Raw genomic sequence first — 20,698 nt, forward strand, 5'->3', positions numbered from 1 at the left:
GTGTACCCAGGTAGGGTCGGGTATAGGGGTGTGTGTACCCGGGTAGGGTCGGGTATAGGGGGGGGGGTACCCGGGTAGGGTCGGGCATAGGGGGTAGGGTACCCAGGTAGGGTCGGGTATAGGGGGGTGGGTACCTGGGTAGGGTCTGGGAAAAGGGGGGGTAGGTACCCAGGTAGTAATTTTGGACACGTCCCAGCCCTAGGAGACAACATAACACCATCTAAGCTCCTTGACATGTGCTCCAAACCAAGGACCAAGTATTTAATCTGTGATTGGCAGGGATAATTCTTGGATGGGGCCTTGTGCTTTTAGCCCCTAAATGTTGAAAAATCCAACAAATACAATGGGGCATCTTAACATTGTGCTGTATGGGCAAGTATGGGTGCACCTCTGGAACACAGGAGATTTTCACATAAAGGGCCCATGTCCTAGACTGAACCCTGGATAGGGATGTGTGATGTGAGGTGCTGAGATGGGGTTGAACAAAAATACCGTATTCAACGTAATAAGCGCCCCGCTCTAATAAGTGCCCACGGCGATATTTGCTAATATATTGGCTAGTGAACAATCCCAATTAGCACCCCTTCCGATAGATCAATGTACACAAGACTTATTTATCCGCGTATAATACGCACACATGTGTTATATGCACCTTAAATATTTGCAATTAAATTCTGGAAAAATATATCTGTCGTATATAAACACTTCAGCATAAACAACGAAATTTATCTTTCAACACCAAAATAATATTCTAAGAGCCCCCATATCTCTAATTTTGAGAGCCCCCTGGGCGCTTATTACGTCGGATACGTCATGTGTGCATATGGTGTTATGAACTGTTATACAATACAATTAATGTGACAATACTTGAGTTTGTCTTCTTTATTTTCTATGTGGCCGTAATTACTTTTTTGTGCGGCCTTTGGACTACGGGTTGTGGCCATTTTGTCTTTTTTCTGTGGCTCTTTTGACTTTACTGAAATGAGGGGGTTTGACATGCTCCCTTTTCTACATCTAGGCCACTGGCAACCAGTGAACAAAAATATATTGTTCAACAGGTAACCATGGTAACTAGCTTATGCATGACACTGTGCAGTCAGGCGAGATGCTACTTGCCTCTTCACCTGTTGTTTTAACTGATAACAATAGTGGGGCTTCCCACAAGGGCTGGGACGAGTCCAAATTTACTACCTGGGTGCCCACCCCTCTAGTACCCGACCCTACCCGGGTACCCACTGTAGGTCTCAAGAGATACAAAATGTCCGATTGGGAATTTCTTTACCACAGCAGTAGCAAAACATATTTAGATACATGTATTAAACGATCTGCTCATTCATACACTAAAGTTGAATTAAGATATATCTTTATTCAACCATATGAAAAGTCAGAAGGAATGGGTGCATAGTCAGAAAGAAATGCGAACATTAGTGACTTGTGGTGGTGGTGGAATTGGCTTTAACGTTGCGTCCAAGATTATTGCACTTATATAGCGACGTGCATGTACGTGTATGTGTTTGTGTGGCTGCTTGTACTAGTCCGGACTAATGCCGATTTATAGTGCTAGCCCAGAGAGATACCATGCCGCAGTTTAACATGAATACCCCACTCAGACACCGTATGCCGACTCCGAGCCGACCAGTCCTTGTTTTAGCCCCTTAATGCCAAGCGCCAGACAGGGTAACAACAAGTACCATCTCTTAACGTCCTTTGGTATGACGCGGCCGGGGATCGAACCCTGGACCTTCCGCTCTCTGGCCGACGCTCTACCACTAGACCACAGAGGCGGTATTAGTGACTTGTAGTGTAACCATAGAGTTCTAGATATTTTTTGTCATTAAACAATATATCACGTGACTAATCACGGGTCCGGGTAGTCCTGTGGGTACCAGGGTCCTACTCAGTACCCACCCGAGTTACCCGTCCCTGCCTTCCCACACCTAGCTCACTCACTCCTTTGTTTTGTGGTGATATCAAGGGTATTACATTAAGCCACAGCTTACATTGTTTCCATGGCGATAACTACTGAATGTTTTGGTTCACGAGACAATGTGGGGGCACGGGTGGCCCAGTCGTCTAAGGCGCCGCGATTCGCTGTGCCGAGTTGCGTCCCTTGGGCACGCCAAAAACCTATGATTGTTGGTTCGAATCCCGGTTCGCCCCGATTATGTTTCTAGGTTTGTCAGCACCATACCCGTGCTCATGGGTTTCACCGAAGTGGTAAACGTCTGAGACCTGCATCACTTCGGGCTTTCCACCTACATTAAGCTGACACGCCGTGATATAACTGGAATTCTGTTAAACGCGGCGTTAAACCCAACTCACTCACTCACGTGACTATGTAATTATGGTTTAATATTTCGAACATTGCAATGCTATTTTATTTTAATACTTTATGTTTTAATGTGTATTTAATGAATAACTACCAGTTTCTAACAGTTATTTTAGTCTTAAACATTAAACATTATGACAAAACTCATGTCCTTATTTGATGCCCATGAGCGTGAGCACATAAGTTTGCATTGAGCAGACGAAAGAAATGGTGCTTTTCAGATTTGTTTTATTCATTTTTTTGTTATTTAGGGATCGGCAGAACCTGTAAACCAATCTAGTTTTAAATATCGCATAGGTGGCTTGACATACCTGACATCGAGAATGCCTTCAAAGTCAAATAATCCAGGAGTCGGTTCATGCAGATTCCATGGCACGTATCTGAAACAACAAACACAAAACCAAGGATAAAATGGATTTCAGTAAAGGATTACAACTGAGATCTTGACTGAGAAGTTTATCCAACTTATAGATATACTGTCTAAATGCAAGAAAAAAAAGAAATAAAAAGAAGACATCAGGATACCTTATAGTGAAACAATACAGTGCTTCACGGGATACAAGGAATTCAATGAAAGCATGAAAGAGTAAGACCACGTGCAGCATGCACGCAACTGAAGTCATGACATGTTAGATTGAACACCCTTTCATCTCCTGCCGCAGTGGCTCAGTGGGAAATCAGTGGGTTACAAAACTAAACACGATGTGTGAGGTGTAGGCTCCATTCACATCATGGAATAAAGAGTAAGACCACGTGCAGCATGCACGCAACTGAAGTCATGACATGTTAGATTGAACACCCTTTCATCACCTGCCGCAGTGGCTCAGTGGGAAATCAGTGGATTACAAAACTAAACACGATGTGTGAGGTGTAGGCTCCATTCACATCATGGAATTTTAATGTGAAAAAGATTGTGACTTTTAACCATTCCAAAATCAACACTAGATTCACATCAAAAGGCCACTTGATAAAATTCTACTGTAACTCAACCTTGGTCTTACAATTCAATTAAAGCGGGGGCATTTCCTTTCAGTATGCGGGGGACATTCTGGCGGAATCCCAGGGGTTTCCTGGTCAATGAATACATTCGGGGTTTATCAACAAGTTAGAGAACCTACTCACGCGGAAGTGTTCACAAAAGGTTTATTATTAAAGTGCACCACAAGGCAATCATATAGCTCTTATGAAAAATACAGTGTGCTGTCAAGAAGCATATGTCAAGAAGCATAATTATGTTTGTGGGGCGGTCGGGTAGCCTAGTGGTTAAAGCGTTCGCTCGTCACGCCGAAGACCCGGGTTTCGATTCCCGACATGGGTACAATGTGTGAAGCCCATTTAAGGTGTCCCCTGCCGTGATATCGCTGGAATATTGCTGAAAGCGGCGTTAAACCATACTCACTCACTCACTAATTATGTTTGTTTGTTGTTTGTTTGTTTCACTCAGCAATAGTCCACTATATGACGGTGGTCTGTAATCAATCGAGTCCAGAATTAATTAATGAACCAGACAGTCCAGTGATTAACATCATGAGCATCGATCCACACAATTGGGATATGATGACCAAGTCAGCGAGCCCGACCACCCAATCCCGTTAGTCGCCTCTTACGGCAAGCATAATCACCTCTTACAGTAAGCATGGGTTGCTGAAGATCTTCAAGGGGCTTTATAATTATGTTAACATGGTTAAGAAGCATGGGTTGCTGAAGATTTTCACGGGGCTTTATAATTATGTTAACATGGTTAAGAAGCATGGGTTGCTGAAGATCTTCACGGGGCTTTATAATTATGTTAACATGGTTAAGAAGCATGGGTTGCTGAAGATCTTCACGGGGCTTTATAATTATGTTAACATGGTTAAGAAGCATGGGTTGCTGAAGATCTTCACGGGGCTTTATAATTATGTTAACATGGTTAAGAAGCATGGGTTGCTGAAGATCTTCACGGGGCTTTATAATTATGTTAACATGGTTAAGAAGCACGTTTGATCCATGTTCAAAGTCTGTTATCTTCCTACCAGGTAATAACAAGTAATCTAGAAAGCTTGGTGCAATGAAAACTCAAAAACATCAGCATTTGAAAACAGATATTTCACTGACATTTTAAATATACCACTCAACTTTTGAAAGGGAAAAAAAGAGTGTCCAGGTGGTGAGTGAGTGAATGAGTATGGTTTTTACGCCGCTTTTAGCAATATTCCAGCAATATCACGGCGGGGGACACCAGAAATGGGCTTCACACATGTCGGGAATCGAACCCGGGTCTTTGGCGTGACGAGCGAACGCTTTAACCACTAGGCTACCCGACCGCCCCGTCCAGGTGGTGAGGAGTATTTGATTGCAAACACTTTATAAATACTTCGCAAGTGATTCTGAGGCATTTAATTGGCTAACCAAGCAAAATCTTTTGCGTTTCTGTTTCCATAATCCAAGGAAAATATCAGGCAACTGCATTAACAAAGTCAGCGAGCCTGACCACCCGATCCCGTTAGTCGCCTTTTACGACAAGCATAGTCACCTTTTTATGGCAAGCATGGGTTGCTGAAGACCTATTCTACCCCGGAATCTTCACGGGTCATATCTGCTTGTACTAGTCCTGACTAATGATGGTGTCATAGTGCTAGCCGACTGAGTGAGTGAGTTAAAAGTTAACCTTGCATCGGCATTATTTCAGCCATATAGCAGCCTGGGATCGGGTGGTCAGGCACGCTGACTTGGTTGATGCATGTCATCGTATCCCAATTGCGTGGATCGATGCTCAGTCACTGGATTGTCTGGTTCAAACACGATTATTTACAGACCGCTATCATGTAGCTGGAATACTTCTGTGTGCGGCGTTAAACAAACAAACAAACAAACAAACAAACAAACAAACAAATGAAGGGGGTTGAGTGTTATCACACATACAGTCTCTGATGTTGCCATGGAACTAAATCACGTTTGGCTTCTTTTCAAGTTAATTATATAAAATAACATAATTAAAAAATATGTTGTCCACTAATTTTGAAACCATGGTAACAGGATGAACATTCCAGCACCCCTACAATAGTTGAGCAGTATATATATGTTATCAGTTTTTTTGCCCAGCACCCTCTTTCGAGTTGTACCGCCTCCTGGTCTAGTGGTAGAGCATCCGCCCAGAGAGCTGAAGGTCCGGGGTTCGATCCCTGGCCGCGTCATACCAAAAGACATTAAATGATGATACTTGTTGTTATCCTGCCTTATGCTCAGCATTAAGGGGCGGAGTCAGTATACTATGTCTGAGTGGGGAATTCATGTTAAACTGCGGCATGGTATCTCAGTGTGCTAGCACTATATATCGGCATCAGTCCGGACTAGTACAAGCAGCCACACAAACACACGTGCATGCACATCGCTATATAAGTGCAATAATCTTGGACGCGATGTTAAACCCCGTTTCACCTCACCTCTTTCCAGTTGTACTGATACAGCTGTGAGACAGACGTGACAATCAAACATTCTGGCTATCAGCCTGCTGAGTTCATCAATAGAAAAATGAAGACATGCTGTAGATCTAGGTTGTTGTTGTTCTGTCAGATGCTAATCAAAGCGGGGTGGTTGGGTAGCCTAGTGGTTAAAGCGTTCGCTCGTCCCGGGTTCGATTCCCGACATGGGTACAATATGTGAAGCCCATTTCTGGTGTCCTCCGCCGTGATATTGCTGGAATATTGCTAAGAGCGGCATAAAACCATACTGCCTGCATTCAGACATTATCAGGGGTGGTTGGGTAGCCTAGTGGTGAAAACGTTCGCTCGTATTGCCGAAGACCTGGGTTCGATACCCACATGGGTTGAATGTGTGTAGCCTATATCTGGTGTCCCCCACTGGAATATTGCTAAAAGGGGCGTAAAACCATACTCACTCACTCACTTACTCATCAAAGCATATAACATGCCGATTGCCTCATTTTATAACTTGGGACAGAAAGAAATAATGCTTATGCTAAAAAGTATTCACAGGTGTGAAAAGTCCAGAAGATTTCCAGGTGTCAAATCTAACTTGACACTTATTGCAACAAATTGGAATGTATCATGTTTTGTTTTGTTTGTTTGTTTGTTTGTTGTTTAATGCCTCACTCAGCAATATTCCAGCTACATGAAGGCTGTCTGTAAATAATTGAGCCTGGACCAGACAATTCAGTGATTGACATCATGACCATCAATCCACACAATTGGGATACGATGACTTGTATCAACCAAGTCAGCGAGGCTGACCACCTGATCCTATTAGTCGCCTCTTACGACAACATAGTCACCTTTTACGGCAAGCATGGGTTGCTGAAGACCTATTCTACCCCGGATCTTCATGGGTCGGAATGCATCATGTACATCCATTTGTTTTACGATTTGATTGATGTTGCCCTTAAGGTTATTTGGTGTAACACAAATGTTATAACCCATTTAACATGTTTTACATGTGCTAACTCTAGCCTGTGCAGAATTCATTTCCATAAAACATATTCAGACATACGTGCAGTGTATCAGTTGTGACATCTGAAAGAGTGTAGGGGGTAGTGGGCAGGGGTAGTGGATTGAGTGTAGGGGTAGTGGATAGAGTGAAGTGTAGTGGATAGAGGGTAGGGGTAGTGGATAGAGTGAAGTGTAGTGGATAGAGGGTAGGGGTAGTGGATAGAGTGAAGTGTAGTGGATAGAGGGTAGGGGTAGTGGATTGAGTGTAGGGGTAGTGGATTGAGTGAAGTGTAGTGGATAGAGGGTAGGGGTAGTGGATTGAGTGTAGGGGTAGTGGATAGAGGGTAGGGGTAGTGGATTGAGTGTAGGGGTAGTGGATAGAGTGTAGGGGTAGTGGATTGAGTGTAGGGGTAATGGATAGAATGTAGGGGTAGTGGATAGAGTGTAGGGGTAGTGGATAGAGTGTAGGGGTAGTGTGGATAGAGGGTAGGGGTAGTGGATTGAGTGTAGGGGTAGTGGATAGAGGGTAGGGGTAGTGGATTGAGTGTAGGGGTAGTAGATAGAGTGTAGGGGTAATGGATAGAGTGTAGGGGTAGTGGATAGAGTGTAGGGGTAGTGGATTGAGTGTAGGGGTAGTGGATAGAGTGTAGGGGTAGTGTGGATAGAGTGTAGGGGTAGTGGATTGAGTGTAGGGGTAGTGGATAGAGTGTAGGGGTAGTGGATTGAGTGTAGGGGTAGTGGATAGAGTGTAGGGGTAGTGGATTGAGTGTAGGGGTAATGGATAGAGTGTAGGGGTAGTGGATAGAGTGTAGGGGTAGTGGATAGAGTGTAGGGGTAGTGTTGATAGAGGGTAGGGGTAGTGGATTGAGTGTAGGGGTAGTGGATAGAGGGAAGGGGTAGTGGATTGAGTGTAGGGGTAGTAGATAGAGTGTAGGGGTAATGGATAGAGTGTAAGGGTAGTGGATAGAGGGTAGGGGTAGTGGATTGAGTGTAGGGGTAGTGGATAGAGTGTAGGGGTAGTGGATTGAGTGTAGGGGTAGTGGATTGAGTGTAGGGGTAGTGGATAGAGTGTAGGGGTAGTGGATTGAGTGTAGGGGTAGTGGATAGAGTGTAGGGGTAGTGTGGATAGAGGGTAGGGGTAGTGGATTGAGTGTAGGGGTAGTAGATAGAGGGTAGGGGTAGTGGATTGAGTGTAGAGGTAGTGGATAGAGGGTAGGGTAGTGGATTGAGTGTAGGGGTAGTAGATAATGGGTAGGGGCAGTGGATTGAGTGTAGGGGTAGTGGATAGAGGGTAGGGGTAGTGGATTGAGTGTAGGGGTAGTGGATAGAGGATAGGGGTAGTGGATAGAGGGTAGGGGTAGTGGATTGAGTGTAGGGGTAGTAGATAGAGTGTAGGGGTAATGGATAGAGTGTAGGGGTAGTGGATAGAGTGTAGGGGTAGTGGATAGAGTGTAGGGGTAGTGGATTGAGTGTCGGGGTAGTGGATAGAGTGTAGGGGTAGTGTGGATAGAGTGTAGGGGTAGTGGATTGAGTTTAGGGGTAGTGGATAGAGTGTAGGGGTAGTGGATTGAGTGTAGGGGTAGTGGATAGAGTGTAGGGGTAGTGTGGATAGAGGGTAGGGGTAGTGGATTGAGTGTAGGGGTAGTAGATAGAGGGTAGGGGTAGTGGATTGAGTGTAGAGGTAGTGGATAGAGGGTAGGGTAGTGGATTGAGTGTAGGGGTAGTAGATAATGGGTAGGGGCAGTGGATTGAGTGTAGGGGTAGTGGATAGAGGGTAGGGGTAGTGGATTGAAGGTAGGGATAGTGGATTGAGGGTAGGGATAGTGGATAGAGTATGGATGTAGTGGATTGAAGGTAGGGGTAGTGGATAGAGGTTGGGGTAGTGGATTGATGGGACAGGGGCAGTCGATTAAAGGTAGGTGTAGTGGATTGAAGGTAGGATGTTGTGGATTGAGGGCAGGTAGTAGTGGATAGACGGGGGGGGAAGGGTCATGGGTCATACTGTGGTGGTCTTAGGCTACAAGCGTGATCACTGTACTAACAACAAATAAAATGCTAGACAACTTTGACGATCATGGCACGAAGTAATTTTGTAGCATACCTACGTTCTGATGCAAGTACCTGTACTGTCATGAAGGGCACACGTGTAACCCAGAAAGTAAAACAAATTGTAATTTGCATGTGGTACCTTCAGAATCAGGAATGAGAATATGCCCCATTTCAGCTTAAATATTTATGTAATATAAAGTAGAAAACAAACATATTATGAAAACAAAACTAGTAATACATTTTCACAAAATTGACTTCCTGAAACATTTGTTATTGTTTTCAAGGTACAAGGGGTGTTAAGTTGACACAATTTGATATTCATATATCTACAGTGGTAAACATGGTAAAGTTATGAAGATTTCTTCATAATTAATCTTTTGAATTAAAATTGCTACATTGTTGAAATATTATTTCATAATGCAGTAAATCAGTGGAGACATGCAGATATTGTGAAAATTGAAACCCACAACGTTGTGAGTGCGTTTGTTATTTGCAACCATGAACCATACATCTCTTTGAGAGTTACTCCCTGATGGTAGAATGTTTACTCCTGTAGCCTGACACGTCATTTATTCACAAACACTACCATGGTGCCCTATTACCAGGATTACCTGACCCTACCCGGATACCCACTGTAGGTCTCAGGGGATGTCTCAAAATGTCCGATTGGGAACATTTTTAGCATAGCCCTGGCAAAACGTATTTAGATACATGTATTAAACAATCTGGTCATTCATACACTGAAGTTGAATTAAGTGATATCTTAAAAATTTTATTCAACCATATGAAAAATCAGAAGGAATGGGTGCATAGTCAGAAAGAAATGCAAACATTAGTGACTTGTAGTGTAACCATAGAGTTCAAGATAATTTTTGTCATTCAACAATATATCACGTGACTAATCACACGTTTGGATAGTCCTGTGTATATCCGGGTCCTACTCAGTACCCACCCGACCACCTGAGTTACCCGTCCCACCCCTAGTGCGGACAAATCTCGAAACATAATCAATGATAATTGATGGGAACCGCGATGCCAACCCACGATCATGGGTTTCTGGCATCCCCAAGGGACGCAACTCTGCACAGAGAATTGTGGCGCCTTAGACGACTGGGCCACCAGTGCCCCTTAACTATAACCATGCTACTACAATTTGGAATATGACACCTAATATCAACCATGTCATGGCCGGAGTCCAGTCATCATTCAGTATTGGTTGTAGCACACGGTACATCTGTTACCAAGAGCTCGCGGTTAATCCATAGACTTACGTATATTGCAAATATTCACCCTATTTGGAGGGGTGTGGCATCACACAGATATTGTAAATACTCGGATGATGTTGGATAAAGATGTCTTTCATAAGTGAGTGAGATGTTTACAGTTGTTCATGTGATCAGCGAGAAAATTACAAAAGTTTCTTAAACATACAAAATCCCATGACGAGGATAAATGGTCATAGTGCATTTATCATGTAAATTAATTATGAAACAAAACAACATATGCCAGATTTTCAGCTGGCAATAATTTGTGGTAATTAGTGACGCTTACACATCATACAATTTGAGCTACACGTTACACTGTTCAACTCACTCACTGAATTTGGGCACTAAACTAGCTAAATAAAGTAAATGAATTAAGAGCAGAGTCCTCCTTTAATTGGTTTACCTGTACTAGGACTAAACGTCTAAAGCAGGGCTGGGACGGGTAACTCGGGTACTTGGGTTGGGTGGGTACTGAGAAGGACCCGTGCCCACAGGACTACCCAGACCGATGGTTAGTCATATGCTATATTGGTTAAATACAAAACTGTCACTAATGTTCGCATTTCTTTCTGACTATGCACCCATTTTTTAAAACTTGTATATGTTTGAATAAAGATAAAACTTCAGTCAACTTCAGTGTCTGCTTGACCAGATCTTTTTATACTAGTAGCTAAATACGTTTTATCCAGGGCTACGGTCAAACCATTCCCAATCAGACATTTTGCACCTATCTCTTGAAACCTACAGCGGTTACCCATGTGGGGTCGGGTAATAGTGGGGTGGGTACCGGGGTAGTTAATTTGGAGTCGTCCCAGCCCTAGTCTAAAGTGCATGTCATAAGCTTGTACAGATGGTATATAAAGGCTATTTATTTCACCTGGAAATGAAAATTAAACAATAAACATTCTTTAAAATTGTCATGTACTTGAAATACTTTGAAAACACTGTTACAAAAATACCTACGTTTCTAGAGTATTTAGGCCACAAGATTTCATCTTCAGCATTCGATCTCTCCAGTAGTCGGGGACAACTCGGAAGTAGTGCATCGCTCCGCTTAATATCTTTAAAGTCTTTCCACCAAGAACAAAATGTCCTTTCCTAAAACTCACACTAGTGCCATCAGTCAAGCCTCGCTGATTGCTGTCCATGTTGAACACGTATTTGTCTTCGCGGTTTGCTAGTAAATTGGCCTGTGAATACTTCTCCACTTCGGATGCGTTGCGTGACCTGCCGACGATCCAGATAAGGACTATTCCGCATATAACAAGCGCTAGGAGACGCTTCGCATGCACCCCGCGAAAAGATATCGCTGGTGTGTACATTTCCGTTTTCATTTAGGTCACTGTCGATTTGCATGCGTTAAATAAGGTGACACGAGACTTAGAGCGTACAGTAAGTCTCTGCTATCTCCAATATACAAATCACCACATTCCCCGTCAAGGGCAGATCACTCTAACATGTAAACATCGACTGTCAACTGAGGCAGCGAGCAAATAGTGCTTTAAACGCTCGTAAAATGATATTTTCAAGGATAGACAGATTTACAAGACGAACGTGTTGTTTGTTTGTTGTTCATACAGTAGTGCTCAGTTATATTCCAGCTATAAGAGGACTGCCGGTAAAAAAATGGGTGGGTATAAGACAAACCAATGATTGATAGTATGAGGAACGTCCCACGTGAGTGAGTGAAGGATGATCACCGCCGTCATATAGCTGGAAAATTGAGTGCGGCGTTAAACAACAAACCAACCAACCACGAATAGCCCTTTTCCCGCCAGACATTAAATAGTGTAACGTGTGAAATTTATAACCATTGTCTGTCTGTCTTTGTTTTACGAACCGATATATAGATTATCAACCGGGTGTGTTTCCGTATCAAATAGACCATCACATAGCCTTTGGCGAGCAGAACGCCTCCGTGGTCTTGTGGTAGAGCGTCCGCCCGGAGAGCGGAAGGACCGGGGTTCGATCCCCAGCCACGTCATACCAAAGGACGTTAAAAAGATGGTACTTGTTGTTACCCTGTCTGGCGCTCGGCATTAGGGGCTAAAACAAGGACTGGTCGGCTCGGAATCAGTATACTGTGTCTGAGTGGGGTATTCATGTTAAACTGCGGCATGGTATCTCAGTGAGCTAGCACTATAAATCGGCATCAGTCCGGACTAGTACAAGCAGCCACACAAACACACACACGTACATGCGCGTCGCTATATAAGTGCAATAATCTTGGACGCGACGTTAAAACCCCAATTCACCTCACCTCACCTTTGGCGAGCATGATGCATACAGTTTATAGATAATATATATAGATTCTTTTTTTACCATACGAAAACACACGAGTAATAATCTCTTCGCCATATAATATAATTTTTAAATAATGGATGTTTAACACGTAATTTCAGTGGAGTAGCTTTGAAAAACGTGTCTAATGTTATTCTTGAGTGAGCCGCCCATTTGACAATATACATGAAATGCAAAATGATCCGCGGCCATGTTTGTCGCCATGTTTCGACAATAGAGGAAAACCTTTTATCATCCAAAACTGGCTCCCACAGGAGATATCGATTGGATGAGATCAAGCGATATCTACACTGTAGAAATCGCGGCAATGAAATTACATCACAATGCTTTGCAGAACATTGTGACGTCACTGGTTACCATGACGTCACAATCAAATGACATCACTAATGGCTGCTACTGAAGCTCTTTGCAGTACTTTTTACACTGAAGACACTGCTAATTACTGTCTACAAATTGAAAAAGTTGAAATAATGATGTTGGATGATAAATAAAATCTCACCCTCGTGTCTTTTGATATCAAATATATCAACACTCGTTCATAAAAGTGGAAAAATTCAACTCGTGTTGATATATTTGATATCAAAAGACACTTGGGTGAGATTCTCTAGATCTAAACATATCGGGATCCTTAGTCAATAGTTTAAGACAGAAGGCATCACGTTAATTTATTTCCTAGGAGGGCAAACATATCGGGGTTCATAAAAATCGTATGTGCCCTTGGGTAATATCACGTCACGAGACAACATTTTATTGTTTCCGTCATTCGGACGGCATTGTTGACGTCATTCGAATCCTATTGTGACGTAAGTTCGGAAAGACGTCACACTAGAAACGACGTCATAGCTGAAGATTGTTGACGTCATTCGACAAATTGTGGGGCGCGTTGCAAGCCACGAATCGCTTAGAGAAAGCAAATTCATCGCTCAACCCGGGGTCTGCAACAGTTCGAAGCGCTTGCGCACTCTTCCAAAATGGCGGTACAACTATACCGCTTGGTTGCCTTGACGTTTGTGTGTTTGTTGTTTAACGCCGCACTCAGCAATCTTCCAGCTATATGACGGCGGTTTGTAAATAATCGAGTATGGACCAGACAATCCAGTGGTTGACATCATGAGCATCTATCCACGTAATTGGGATACGATGACATGCATCAACCATGTCAGCGAGCCTGACCATCTGCGTAAAGAAGAACGTAATAGAAGAGGCTCGATGACGAGCTGATGAAATTTATGACTACTTTGAAGATGTGGAGCAGACTGAGGATGATGGGGTGTTAGCTACCTTTGCTCATTTTCTAGTTGATCCAGTCAAGAATTCCTTGTTCCGCTGTCAAAGTAAGCCGCCATTTTGGTTTGAGAACGAAGCGACCTCAGTCAGCGATTGTTTCGCTTGCAAGCGGCTGAAAGTTAGCGCACTGTTGTAAGGCGAATCGCTGTACATCGCTTACAAGCGATTGGCGCTTTGCAACGCGCCCCTAGTTCCGCTGCTGTTGCGACTTGCTGTCCTTATTAGGTAAACAATAAAATTCGTCTCTGTATGTTTGTTGTTGTGTTTTTTTAACGCCGCACTCAGCAATATTCCACAGACGGCGGCGTCTCTGTATGTAGCAGGGGTCCGGAAACGGTCATATGCGCCGGACATATCCGATTGGGAATCTCAAATGTCCGATTTAAAATATTGCTTAACGGACATTTAAATTTTTCTGTCCGGACATTTTAAAAAACAAACAACGCTACCTTGGGGGTCCAAATAATTGATGAGCGTTATCGTATCCCTTCAACGACTTCAGGTGAATAAACAGGCATAACAAACTTGGTCAATAAAAGTATGAAATTTGATATAAAACATCACTAGACATGATGATTTTACCATTTAAAATGTATTTCCTGCTCTCAAAGGCATTGTTTTATATGCAGAGATTAAGATTACCGTGTGTATTTTCTCGTAAACTAAGCCGGAAATAGCAATCAGCTGTGCACACGTTTCCTCCCAATCTACCGGTGATTCAGTAAAAAACGTACCCAATGATACTATGTAGACATCTTCCTGGGGAATAAATAGAACATATTCGGGTTCATGTCATACCATGTTTACGACAATCGTGCCTAAATTCCGGTAAACATAATATGACATGAACACCCATATAATATCCTCTATATATGTGGAGCTTGAAAGTAGTTCCTGCTAGGCCATCTCATTTGCATATTTACCATGATACCCAGTGTAAGGGATTGGTTTATTGCATCATTACACACACCTTTAAATGATGAATTGAGGTGAGGTGAAATTGGGTTTAACGTCGCGTCCAAGATTATTGCACTTATAGAGCGACGTGCATGCACGTGTATGTGTGTGTGTGGCTGCTTGTACTAGTCCGGACTGATGCCGATTTATAGTGCTAGCTCACTGAGATACCATGCCGCAGTTTAACATGAATACCACACTCAGACACAGTATACTGACTCCGAGCCGGTGACATGGTAACAAAAAGTACCATCTTTTAACGTCTTTTGGTATGGTGCGCCCGGGGATCGAACTCCGGACCTTCCGCTCTCCTGGCGGACGCTTTACCACTAGACCACGGACGCGGTCTATTATGAATTGATATACATGGACATCCCTCACAAAAGTACATTTAACTACTAGTAAATCGCTTCAAACTTTTCTGGGACTATAATTCGGCTGTAACCGAGAACCCCTTTAACACCTATTAAGGCCACTTTGAACAGTATTTCAGTTGTATCACAGCGCGTCAGCTTGGTGTGTGTGGTTTGTACTCTGTAATATTCCAGCTATATGACGGCGGTTTGTAAATAATCGAGTCTGGACCAGACAATCCAGTGATTGACATCATAAACATAGATCCAAGCAATTGGGATCGATGACATGCATCAACCAAGTCAGCGAGCCTGACCACCCGATCCCGTTAGTCGCCTTTTACGACAAGCATAGTCACATTTTACGGCAAGCATGGGTTGCTGAAGACCTATTCTACCCCGGATAGGAATGCATCATGTACATCCATTTGTTTTACGATTTGATTGATGTTGCCTTTAAGGTTATTTGGTGTAAGACAAATGTTATAACCCATTTAACATGTTTTACATGAGCTAATATGCATCAGCCAAGTCAGCGAGCTATAGGTGCTATAAATGTTGGACATGGTTTAACAGTTAACGAAGTTTTCCATTGCCCAGTTACAATGTTACTTTGAAAAGTAGCTAATTATAACGTCTACAGGCCAGCAACCAGTTACCACCAACACCCTGGAATAGCACGCAAGTGATCGCGACATCTTTTACTATTGTTCCTATTCAGTAGAAAGGAGAAATATTAATTAAATAAAATATTAATTAATTACATTTGCCTTTAGTTTGGACATATGAAAAACACCAGATGAGCACCTTGCTCAAATATAACGTCAGAAAAGATACGAAGTGTCACGTGACTAGTTCAAGTAAACAAAATCCAAGAAGGGGATGCAAATTTTGTTCAGTCATTGCTTACAGTGTGTCTGTCTATCATTTCTCCCCGAAAATATGATTGTACAACCTAATTTAGCATTTGTTTCAAGCATGCACAAACTGAATATATCGCGAAATCCATTAAATAGTGTCATTAGTAGAATTAATTTTAGGAATCTTTGTCCGTTGGAAGACTACATTGATGAAAGCGTTTCTTATTCATTATAATAAATAAACTATATGAATGTGTAACCAGAGATTATGTCACATGTAATTTATTTAACCGCAGAGGTGCGCGTGGTCACGTGGCACGTGCCGTTAAACGATGTTAAAACACATCTGTGACGTCATTCTATTGTTTGAACGCTCCATTATTTTTTCAGGAATGGAGAGTTGCTTGTCAACTGTACATTATCTTGAAGCAGCATTTGAATTTTTCAAATATTTTCAACTACAGAATATTTTGTCAAAGTGTAAAAGTAGGGATGAGTTTTAAGTAGGGGAATATCCTCGTAACTCTCCATTCCTTAAAAATAATGGGCCTCGGCCACTGCGGGGCCTCTGCTCCATTATATTTAAGGAATGGAGAGTTACTCGGACATTCCCCTCTACATAATAACTGGGCCCCGTTCCGTATAACAACCTTTGCCCTGAGGTTATCGTAGGCCGTAACATCGTTACCTAACCCTCGGTTAGGATGACTTCACCTTTCAAGATTTGTTTGTTTGTTTGTTGTTTAACGCGCCACTCAGCAATATTCCAGCTATATGACGGCGGTCTGCAAATAATCGAGTCTGGACCAGACAATCCAGTGATTGACATCATGAGCATCGATCCACGCAATTTTGATACGATGACATGCATCAACCAAGTCAGCGAGCCTGACCACCCGATCCCGTTAGTCGCCTCTTGCGACAAGCATGGTCGCCTTTTACAGCAAGCATGGGTTGCTTAAACAATGCAATCGATTTACGAGGGCTGGTTAAAAAGTTCTAAGCTTGGCTAACTTTCAAGAATGGGCCATAACAAAGTGAACTAGTCAATGTAAGTACATTGTTTTAGTAGTTCATTGCAAGTGTATATGGTCTGTTGAGGCCGTTTGTATATGAGTGACAGCCAGTTGAATGTGATAGGGGTCCAAATGGTCAGAGAAAGGGAAAAGAACGAGTACCGAGCAGTCATCCAGTTTTTGACCCTAGAGAAAAGTACTCCCCAACGAATTCATGACCGCATGTCACGAGTGTATGGGGATAAGTGCCCTAGTTATTCCACTGTTAAACGTTAGGCAGCTATGTATAAGGGTGGGAGAACAAGCCTTGATGACGACCCTAGGTCTGGACGTCTCTCAACTTCCATCAATGATGATTCAAACAAAGAGATGGAAAAACCTATACTGTCAGATAGACGTATTACCATTGCTGAACTTGAGGAAGACAGAGGTCTAAGCCATGGGTCCGTTGAAAATATTATTCATGTACATTTACAGTTGACTAAGAGTGAGTGAGTGAATATGGTTTTACGCCGCTTTTAGCAATATTCCAGCAATATCACGGCGGGGGACACCAGAAATGGGCTTCACACATTGTACCCATGTCGGGAATCGAACCCGGGTCTTCGGCGTGACGAGCGAACGCTTTAACCACTAGGCTACCCGACCGCCCCAGTTGACTAAGATATCTGCTCGTTTGGTGACAAGTTTCTTAATTCTGATCTCAAGGAAAATTGAGCTAATTGAGGAGGATTTCGTCAATTTCAAAAAGAGATTAGTAACGGGTGATGTAACATAGATCTCACACTATGATTCCGAGTCAAAACATCAATCCATGGAATAGCACAACTCCACTTCTCCGGGACCATAGAAATTCAAGTCTTCAAGATCAGCGAAGAAAGTTACGGCCACTGTATTCTGAAAAGGGTGTGATCCTTGTTGATTACTAAATGTCAAAACACGATTACCGGTGCCTACTATGCTGATTTACTTCATCGCCTGAGAGATTCTATCAAAGAAAAGCGGCGAGGAATGCTGACTGCTGGAGTTCTACTACTTCATGACAATGCCTCATACCTCTCGACTTGCAAAGGCTGGTGTGTAACAATGTGGGTTCGAAGAGCTTCCTCACCCTCCATACTCGCCAGACCTGGCACCAAGTAATTTCCACCTGTTTCCTTAACTGAAAGAACATCTTCGTGGAAAGCGCTATGACGACAACGATGACCTCAATGCTGCCGTGATTGGGTTTTTCAGGGTGGCTTCAGAAAACGTCTTCCTGACTGGAATTGAACAGCTTCACTATCGATATGAAAAGTGTATTGAAGATCGGGGAGATTCTGATGATATATAAAATTAAAAACACTTTCACAATTGTTGATTTTGTTTGAAAGGCTTCGAACCGTTTGACCTGCCCTCGCAATCTCTATTAAAGTTAATTAAAAAACCACCGATCGCTTGGCATATGTATACTTCAACTGAAGGAATAACATGTCTACAAAATATCTTTTAGTACTGATAAATAGAGGATATTTGTATTTTTTCGCCATTAACATGTTTATCTCATGGAGTGACCTGACATGGGTGATAGTCTCATGTTTTTCGAGATGTCATGTTCTGCACATATGTACAAAAAATAAGTTAAACAAAACATAATTAGTTAAGAATTAAGATCGAGCAACGGGGCCCAATAACTGGACGGAAAGTTTCCACTGCTATGATCCTCAGTCTTCGTGGTATAACAGAAGTCGACTCAAACGTTTTCTTTTCAAAAAAGAGCATTTGCTCATAGTTTGAGAAAAATAAAAAAGGCGCTCATAAGCCCCCTGTCCCTTTATCGTCCAAGTCCTTCAAAATCAGCTGCGACGTTGATCTCTTATATGAGATATTAACATTTGGTGCAGCCTCTTTAAGGATGGCGGTGATTTATCGCGTAGCTATCTTATATAAACAAATGCCAAGTCAGCTTGGGAACGTTGTGTTTTTCACGCAGGTGTTCGCCAGCGTTGTCACGTGATGGCATGATAACGAGTTCAACCAATTAAGGCTCACTTCCGTTGCACGAGTTTTTGATGCGCGTCAATTCTAAATTCCAATTCGAAAGTGTTAAGTTAATTCCAAAAAGCTTAGTACAGTTCATTTAGAATCGAGATTAACATGAACTTAGAGACTTAGTACCCCGTTTCAAATGGATACAAACGTTAAATGTGGAGGTAATTTATCTTCTTTATCATAACAAAACAAACCAAACCAAAATATAATAAAAATAAAACAAACAAAAAACAACTGGTGAGGGTGAGATTTTATTTATCAACCACCATCATTCTTCCAGCTATTTTAGGGGTGCGTTGCAAAGCGCCAATCGCTTGTAAGCGATGTACAGCGATTCGCCTCACAACAGTGCGCTAACTTTCAGCCGCTTGCAAGCGAAACAATCGCTGGCTGAGGTCGCTTCGTTCTCAAACCAAAATGGCGGCTGACTTTGACAGCGGAAGAAGACATTCTTGACTGGATCAACGAGGAAATGAGCAAAGGCAGCTGACACCCCATCATCCTCAGTCTGCTCCACATTTTCAAAGTAGTCATAAATTTCATACGCTCGTCATCGAGCCTCTTCTATTATGATCTTCATAACGTCAAGGCAACCAAGCGGTAGTTGCGCCGCCATTTTGGAAGAGTGCGCAAGCGCTTCCAACTGTTGCAGACCCCGGGATGAGCGATTAATTTGCTTTATCTTAGCGATTCGTGGCTTGCAACGCGCCCCAGCTTGTAGACAGTAATAAGCAGTGTCTTACGTGTACTAAAACAGCTTCAGTAGCAGAGCCATTAGTGATGTCATTTGATTGTGACGTCATGGTAGCCATGGTCACAATGGTCTTCAAAGCATTGTGATGCAATTTCATTGCAGCAATATCTACAGTGTAGATATCGTTTGATCTCACCCAAGCAATATCTCCTGTGGGAACCAGTTTTAGATGATCAATATGTATTATATGTACAAGAGTATTAAAGCTATTATTCATCTGAAATCCCCCTGCTGAAGGAGAACAACTTCGAGTTTAAATGGTATTGTGTATCCCGACCTTACTGGTGAGTGTATAGTCCAGTGCAATTCACAGCGCAACTCCCATCCAGAAGGATCGTAAGCCTATGTTAAAGTATGGGAGTGACGATCGTCTTAGCACTAACATCGCTTTTTGCAAGTGGGCCCAGGTCAGTAACGTTAGACGTTTCCAAGCTTGACACAAGGCAGTATTTCACAGCTATAAACAAACAACTCTGTGGCCTAGCCGGTATAAGAGGATCTAGGTTTGCCCCACTAACATTTTGCATACCTTTGAAAATTGATCTGGTCAAATATTGACCTGCTGTCTAATAAACTGTGAGAGACATAGGCTGTTAACAGAACATGGCTGTGTGAAGACGTTGAAAAGCTAACTCTTTGGCGATTTCTATAGTGTTTTCTGCAACGCATTGCCACATATATGGGTAACCGGAACCCCATATTTTGTTGTTAGTATTGTGCATATCGTTATTTCAAAAATGCCTACTGATAATGGTTAAGAGGTATTTCTTCCTGTTGTTTTAATACCCTTGTGTGTGTCAGATTCTTACAAGTTTGCTATGGTCTGGATTTAATCCCAGAAGGTATACACTATTGGATTTTTACTGTTATTCCCCACGGGGTTGTATTTTGTTCTCTGTTTTAATTAAGAAATAAACGACGAGTGGGAGTTTTTATATTGAACAATAAAACATTACAAAGATAAACCATGAGGGTTTTATTGTACGATAAACAACGACCACGAGTCGTATATTTCTCAATAAGATAACAAAATAAAATGTACAAGCTTTAAACATGTTTACCCGTATTT

General features: G+C 42.5%; 1 protein-coding gene across 1 annotated transcript in view; it reads right to left on the reverse strand.

Moving 5' to 3' along the window:
- The window catches only part of LOC124126605 (beta-galactosidase-1-like protein 2), an 82,120-nt gene extending 70,599 nt beyond the window's left edge, over positions 1-11,521 (reverse strand). The window contains exons 1-2 of the mRNA XM_048398181.1: positions 11,034-11,521; positions 2,641-2,709 (exon numbers count right to left, since the gene is read on the reverse strand). Coding sequence (XP_048254138.1) covers positions 2,641-2,709; positions 11,034-11,404 — 440 coding nt within the window. The 5' untranslated portion in view covers positions 11,405-11,521. The remainder of the gene's footprint in view (positions 1-2,640; positions 2,710-11,033) is intronic.
- Positions 11,522-20,698: the final 9,177 nt, after the last annotated feature.

This window comes from Haliotis rufescens, unplaced genomic scaffold (genome assembly GCF_023055435.1).
Source record: "Haliotis rufescens isolate VD_foot unplaced genomic scaffold, xgHalRufe1.0.p SCAF_18, whole genome shotgun sequence".
Classification (NCBI taxonomy): domain Eukaryota; kingdom Metazoa; phylum Mollusca; class Gastropoda; order Lepetellida; family Haliotidae; genus Haliotis; species Haliotis rufescens.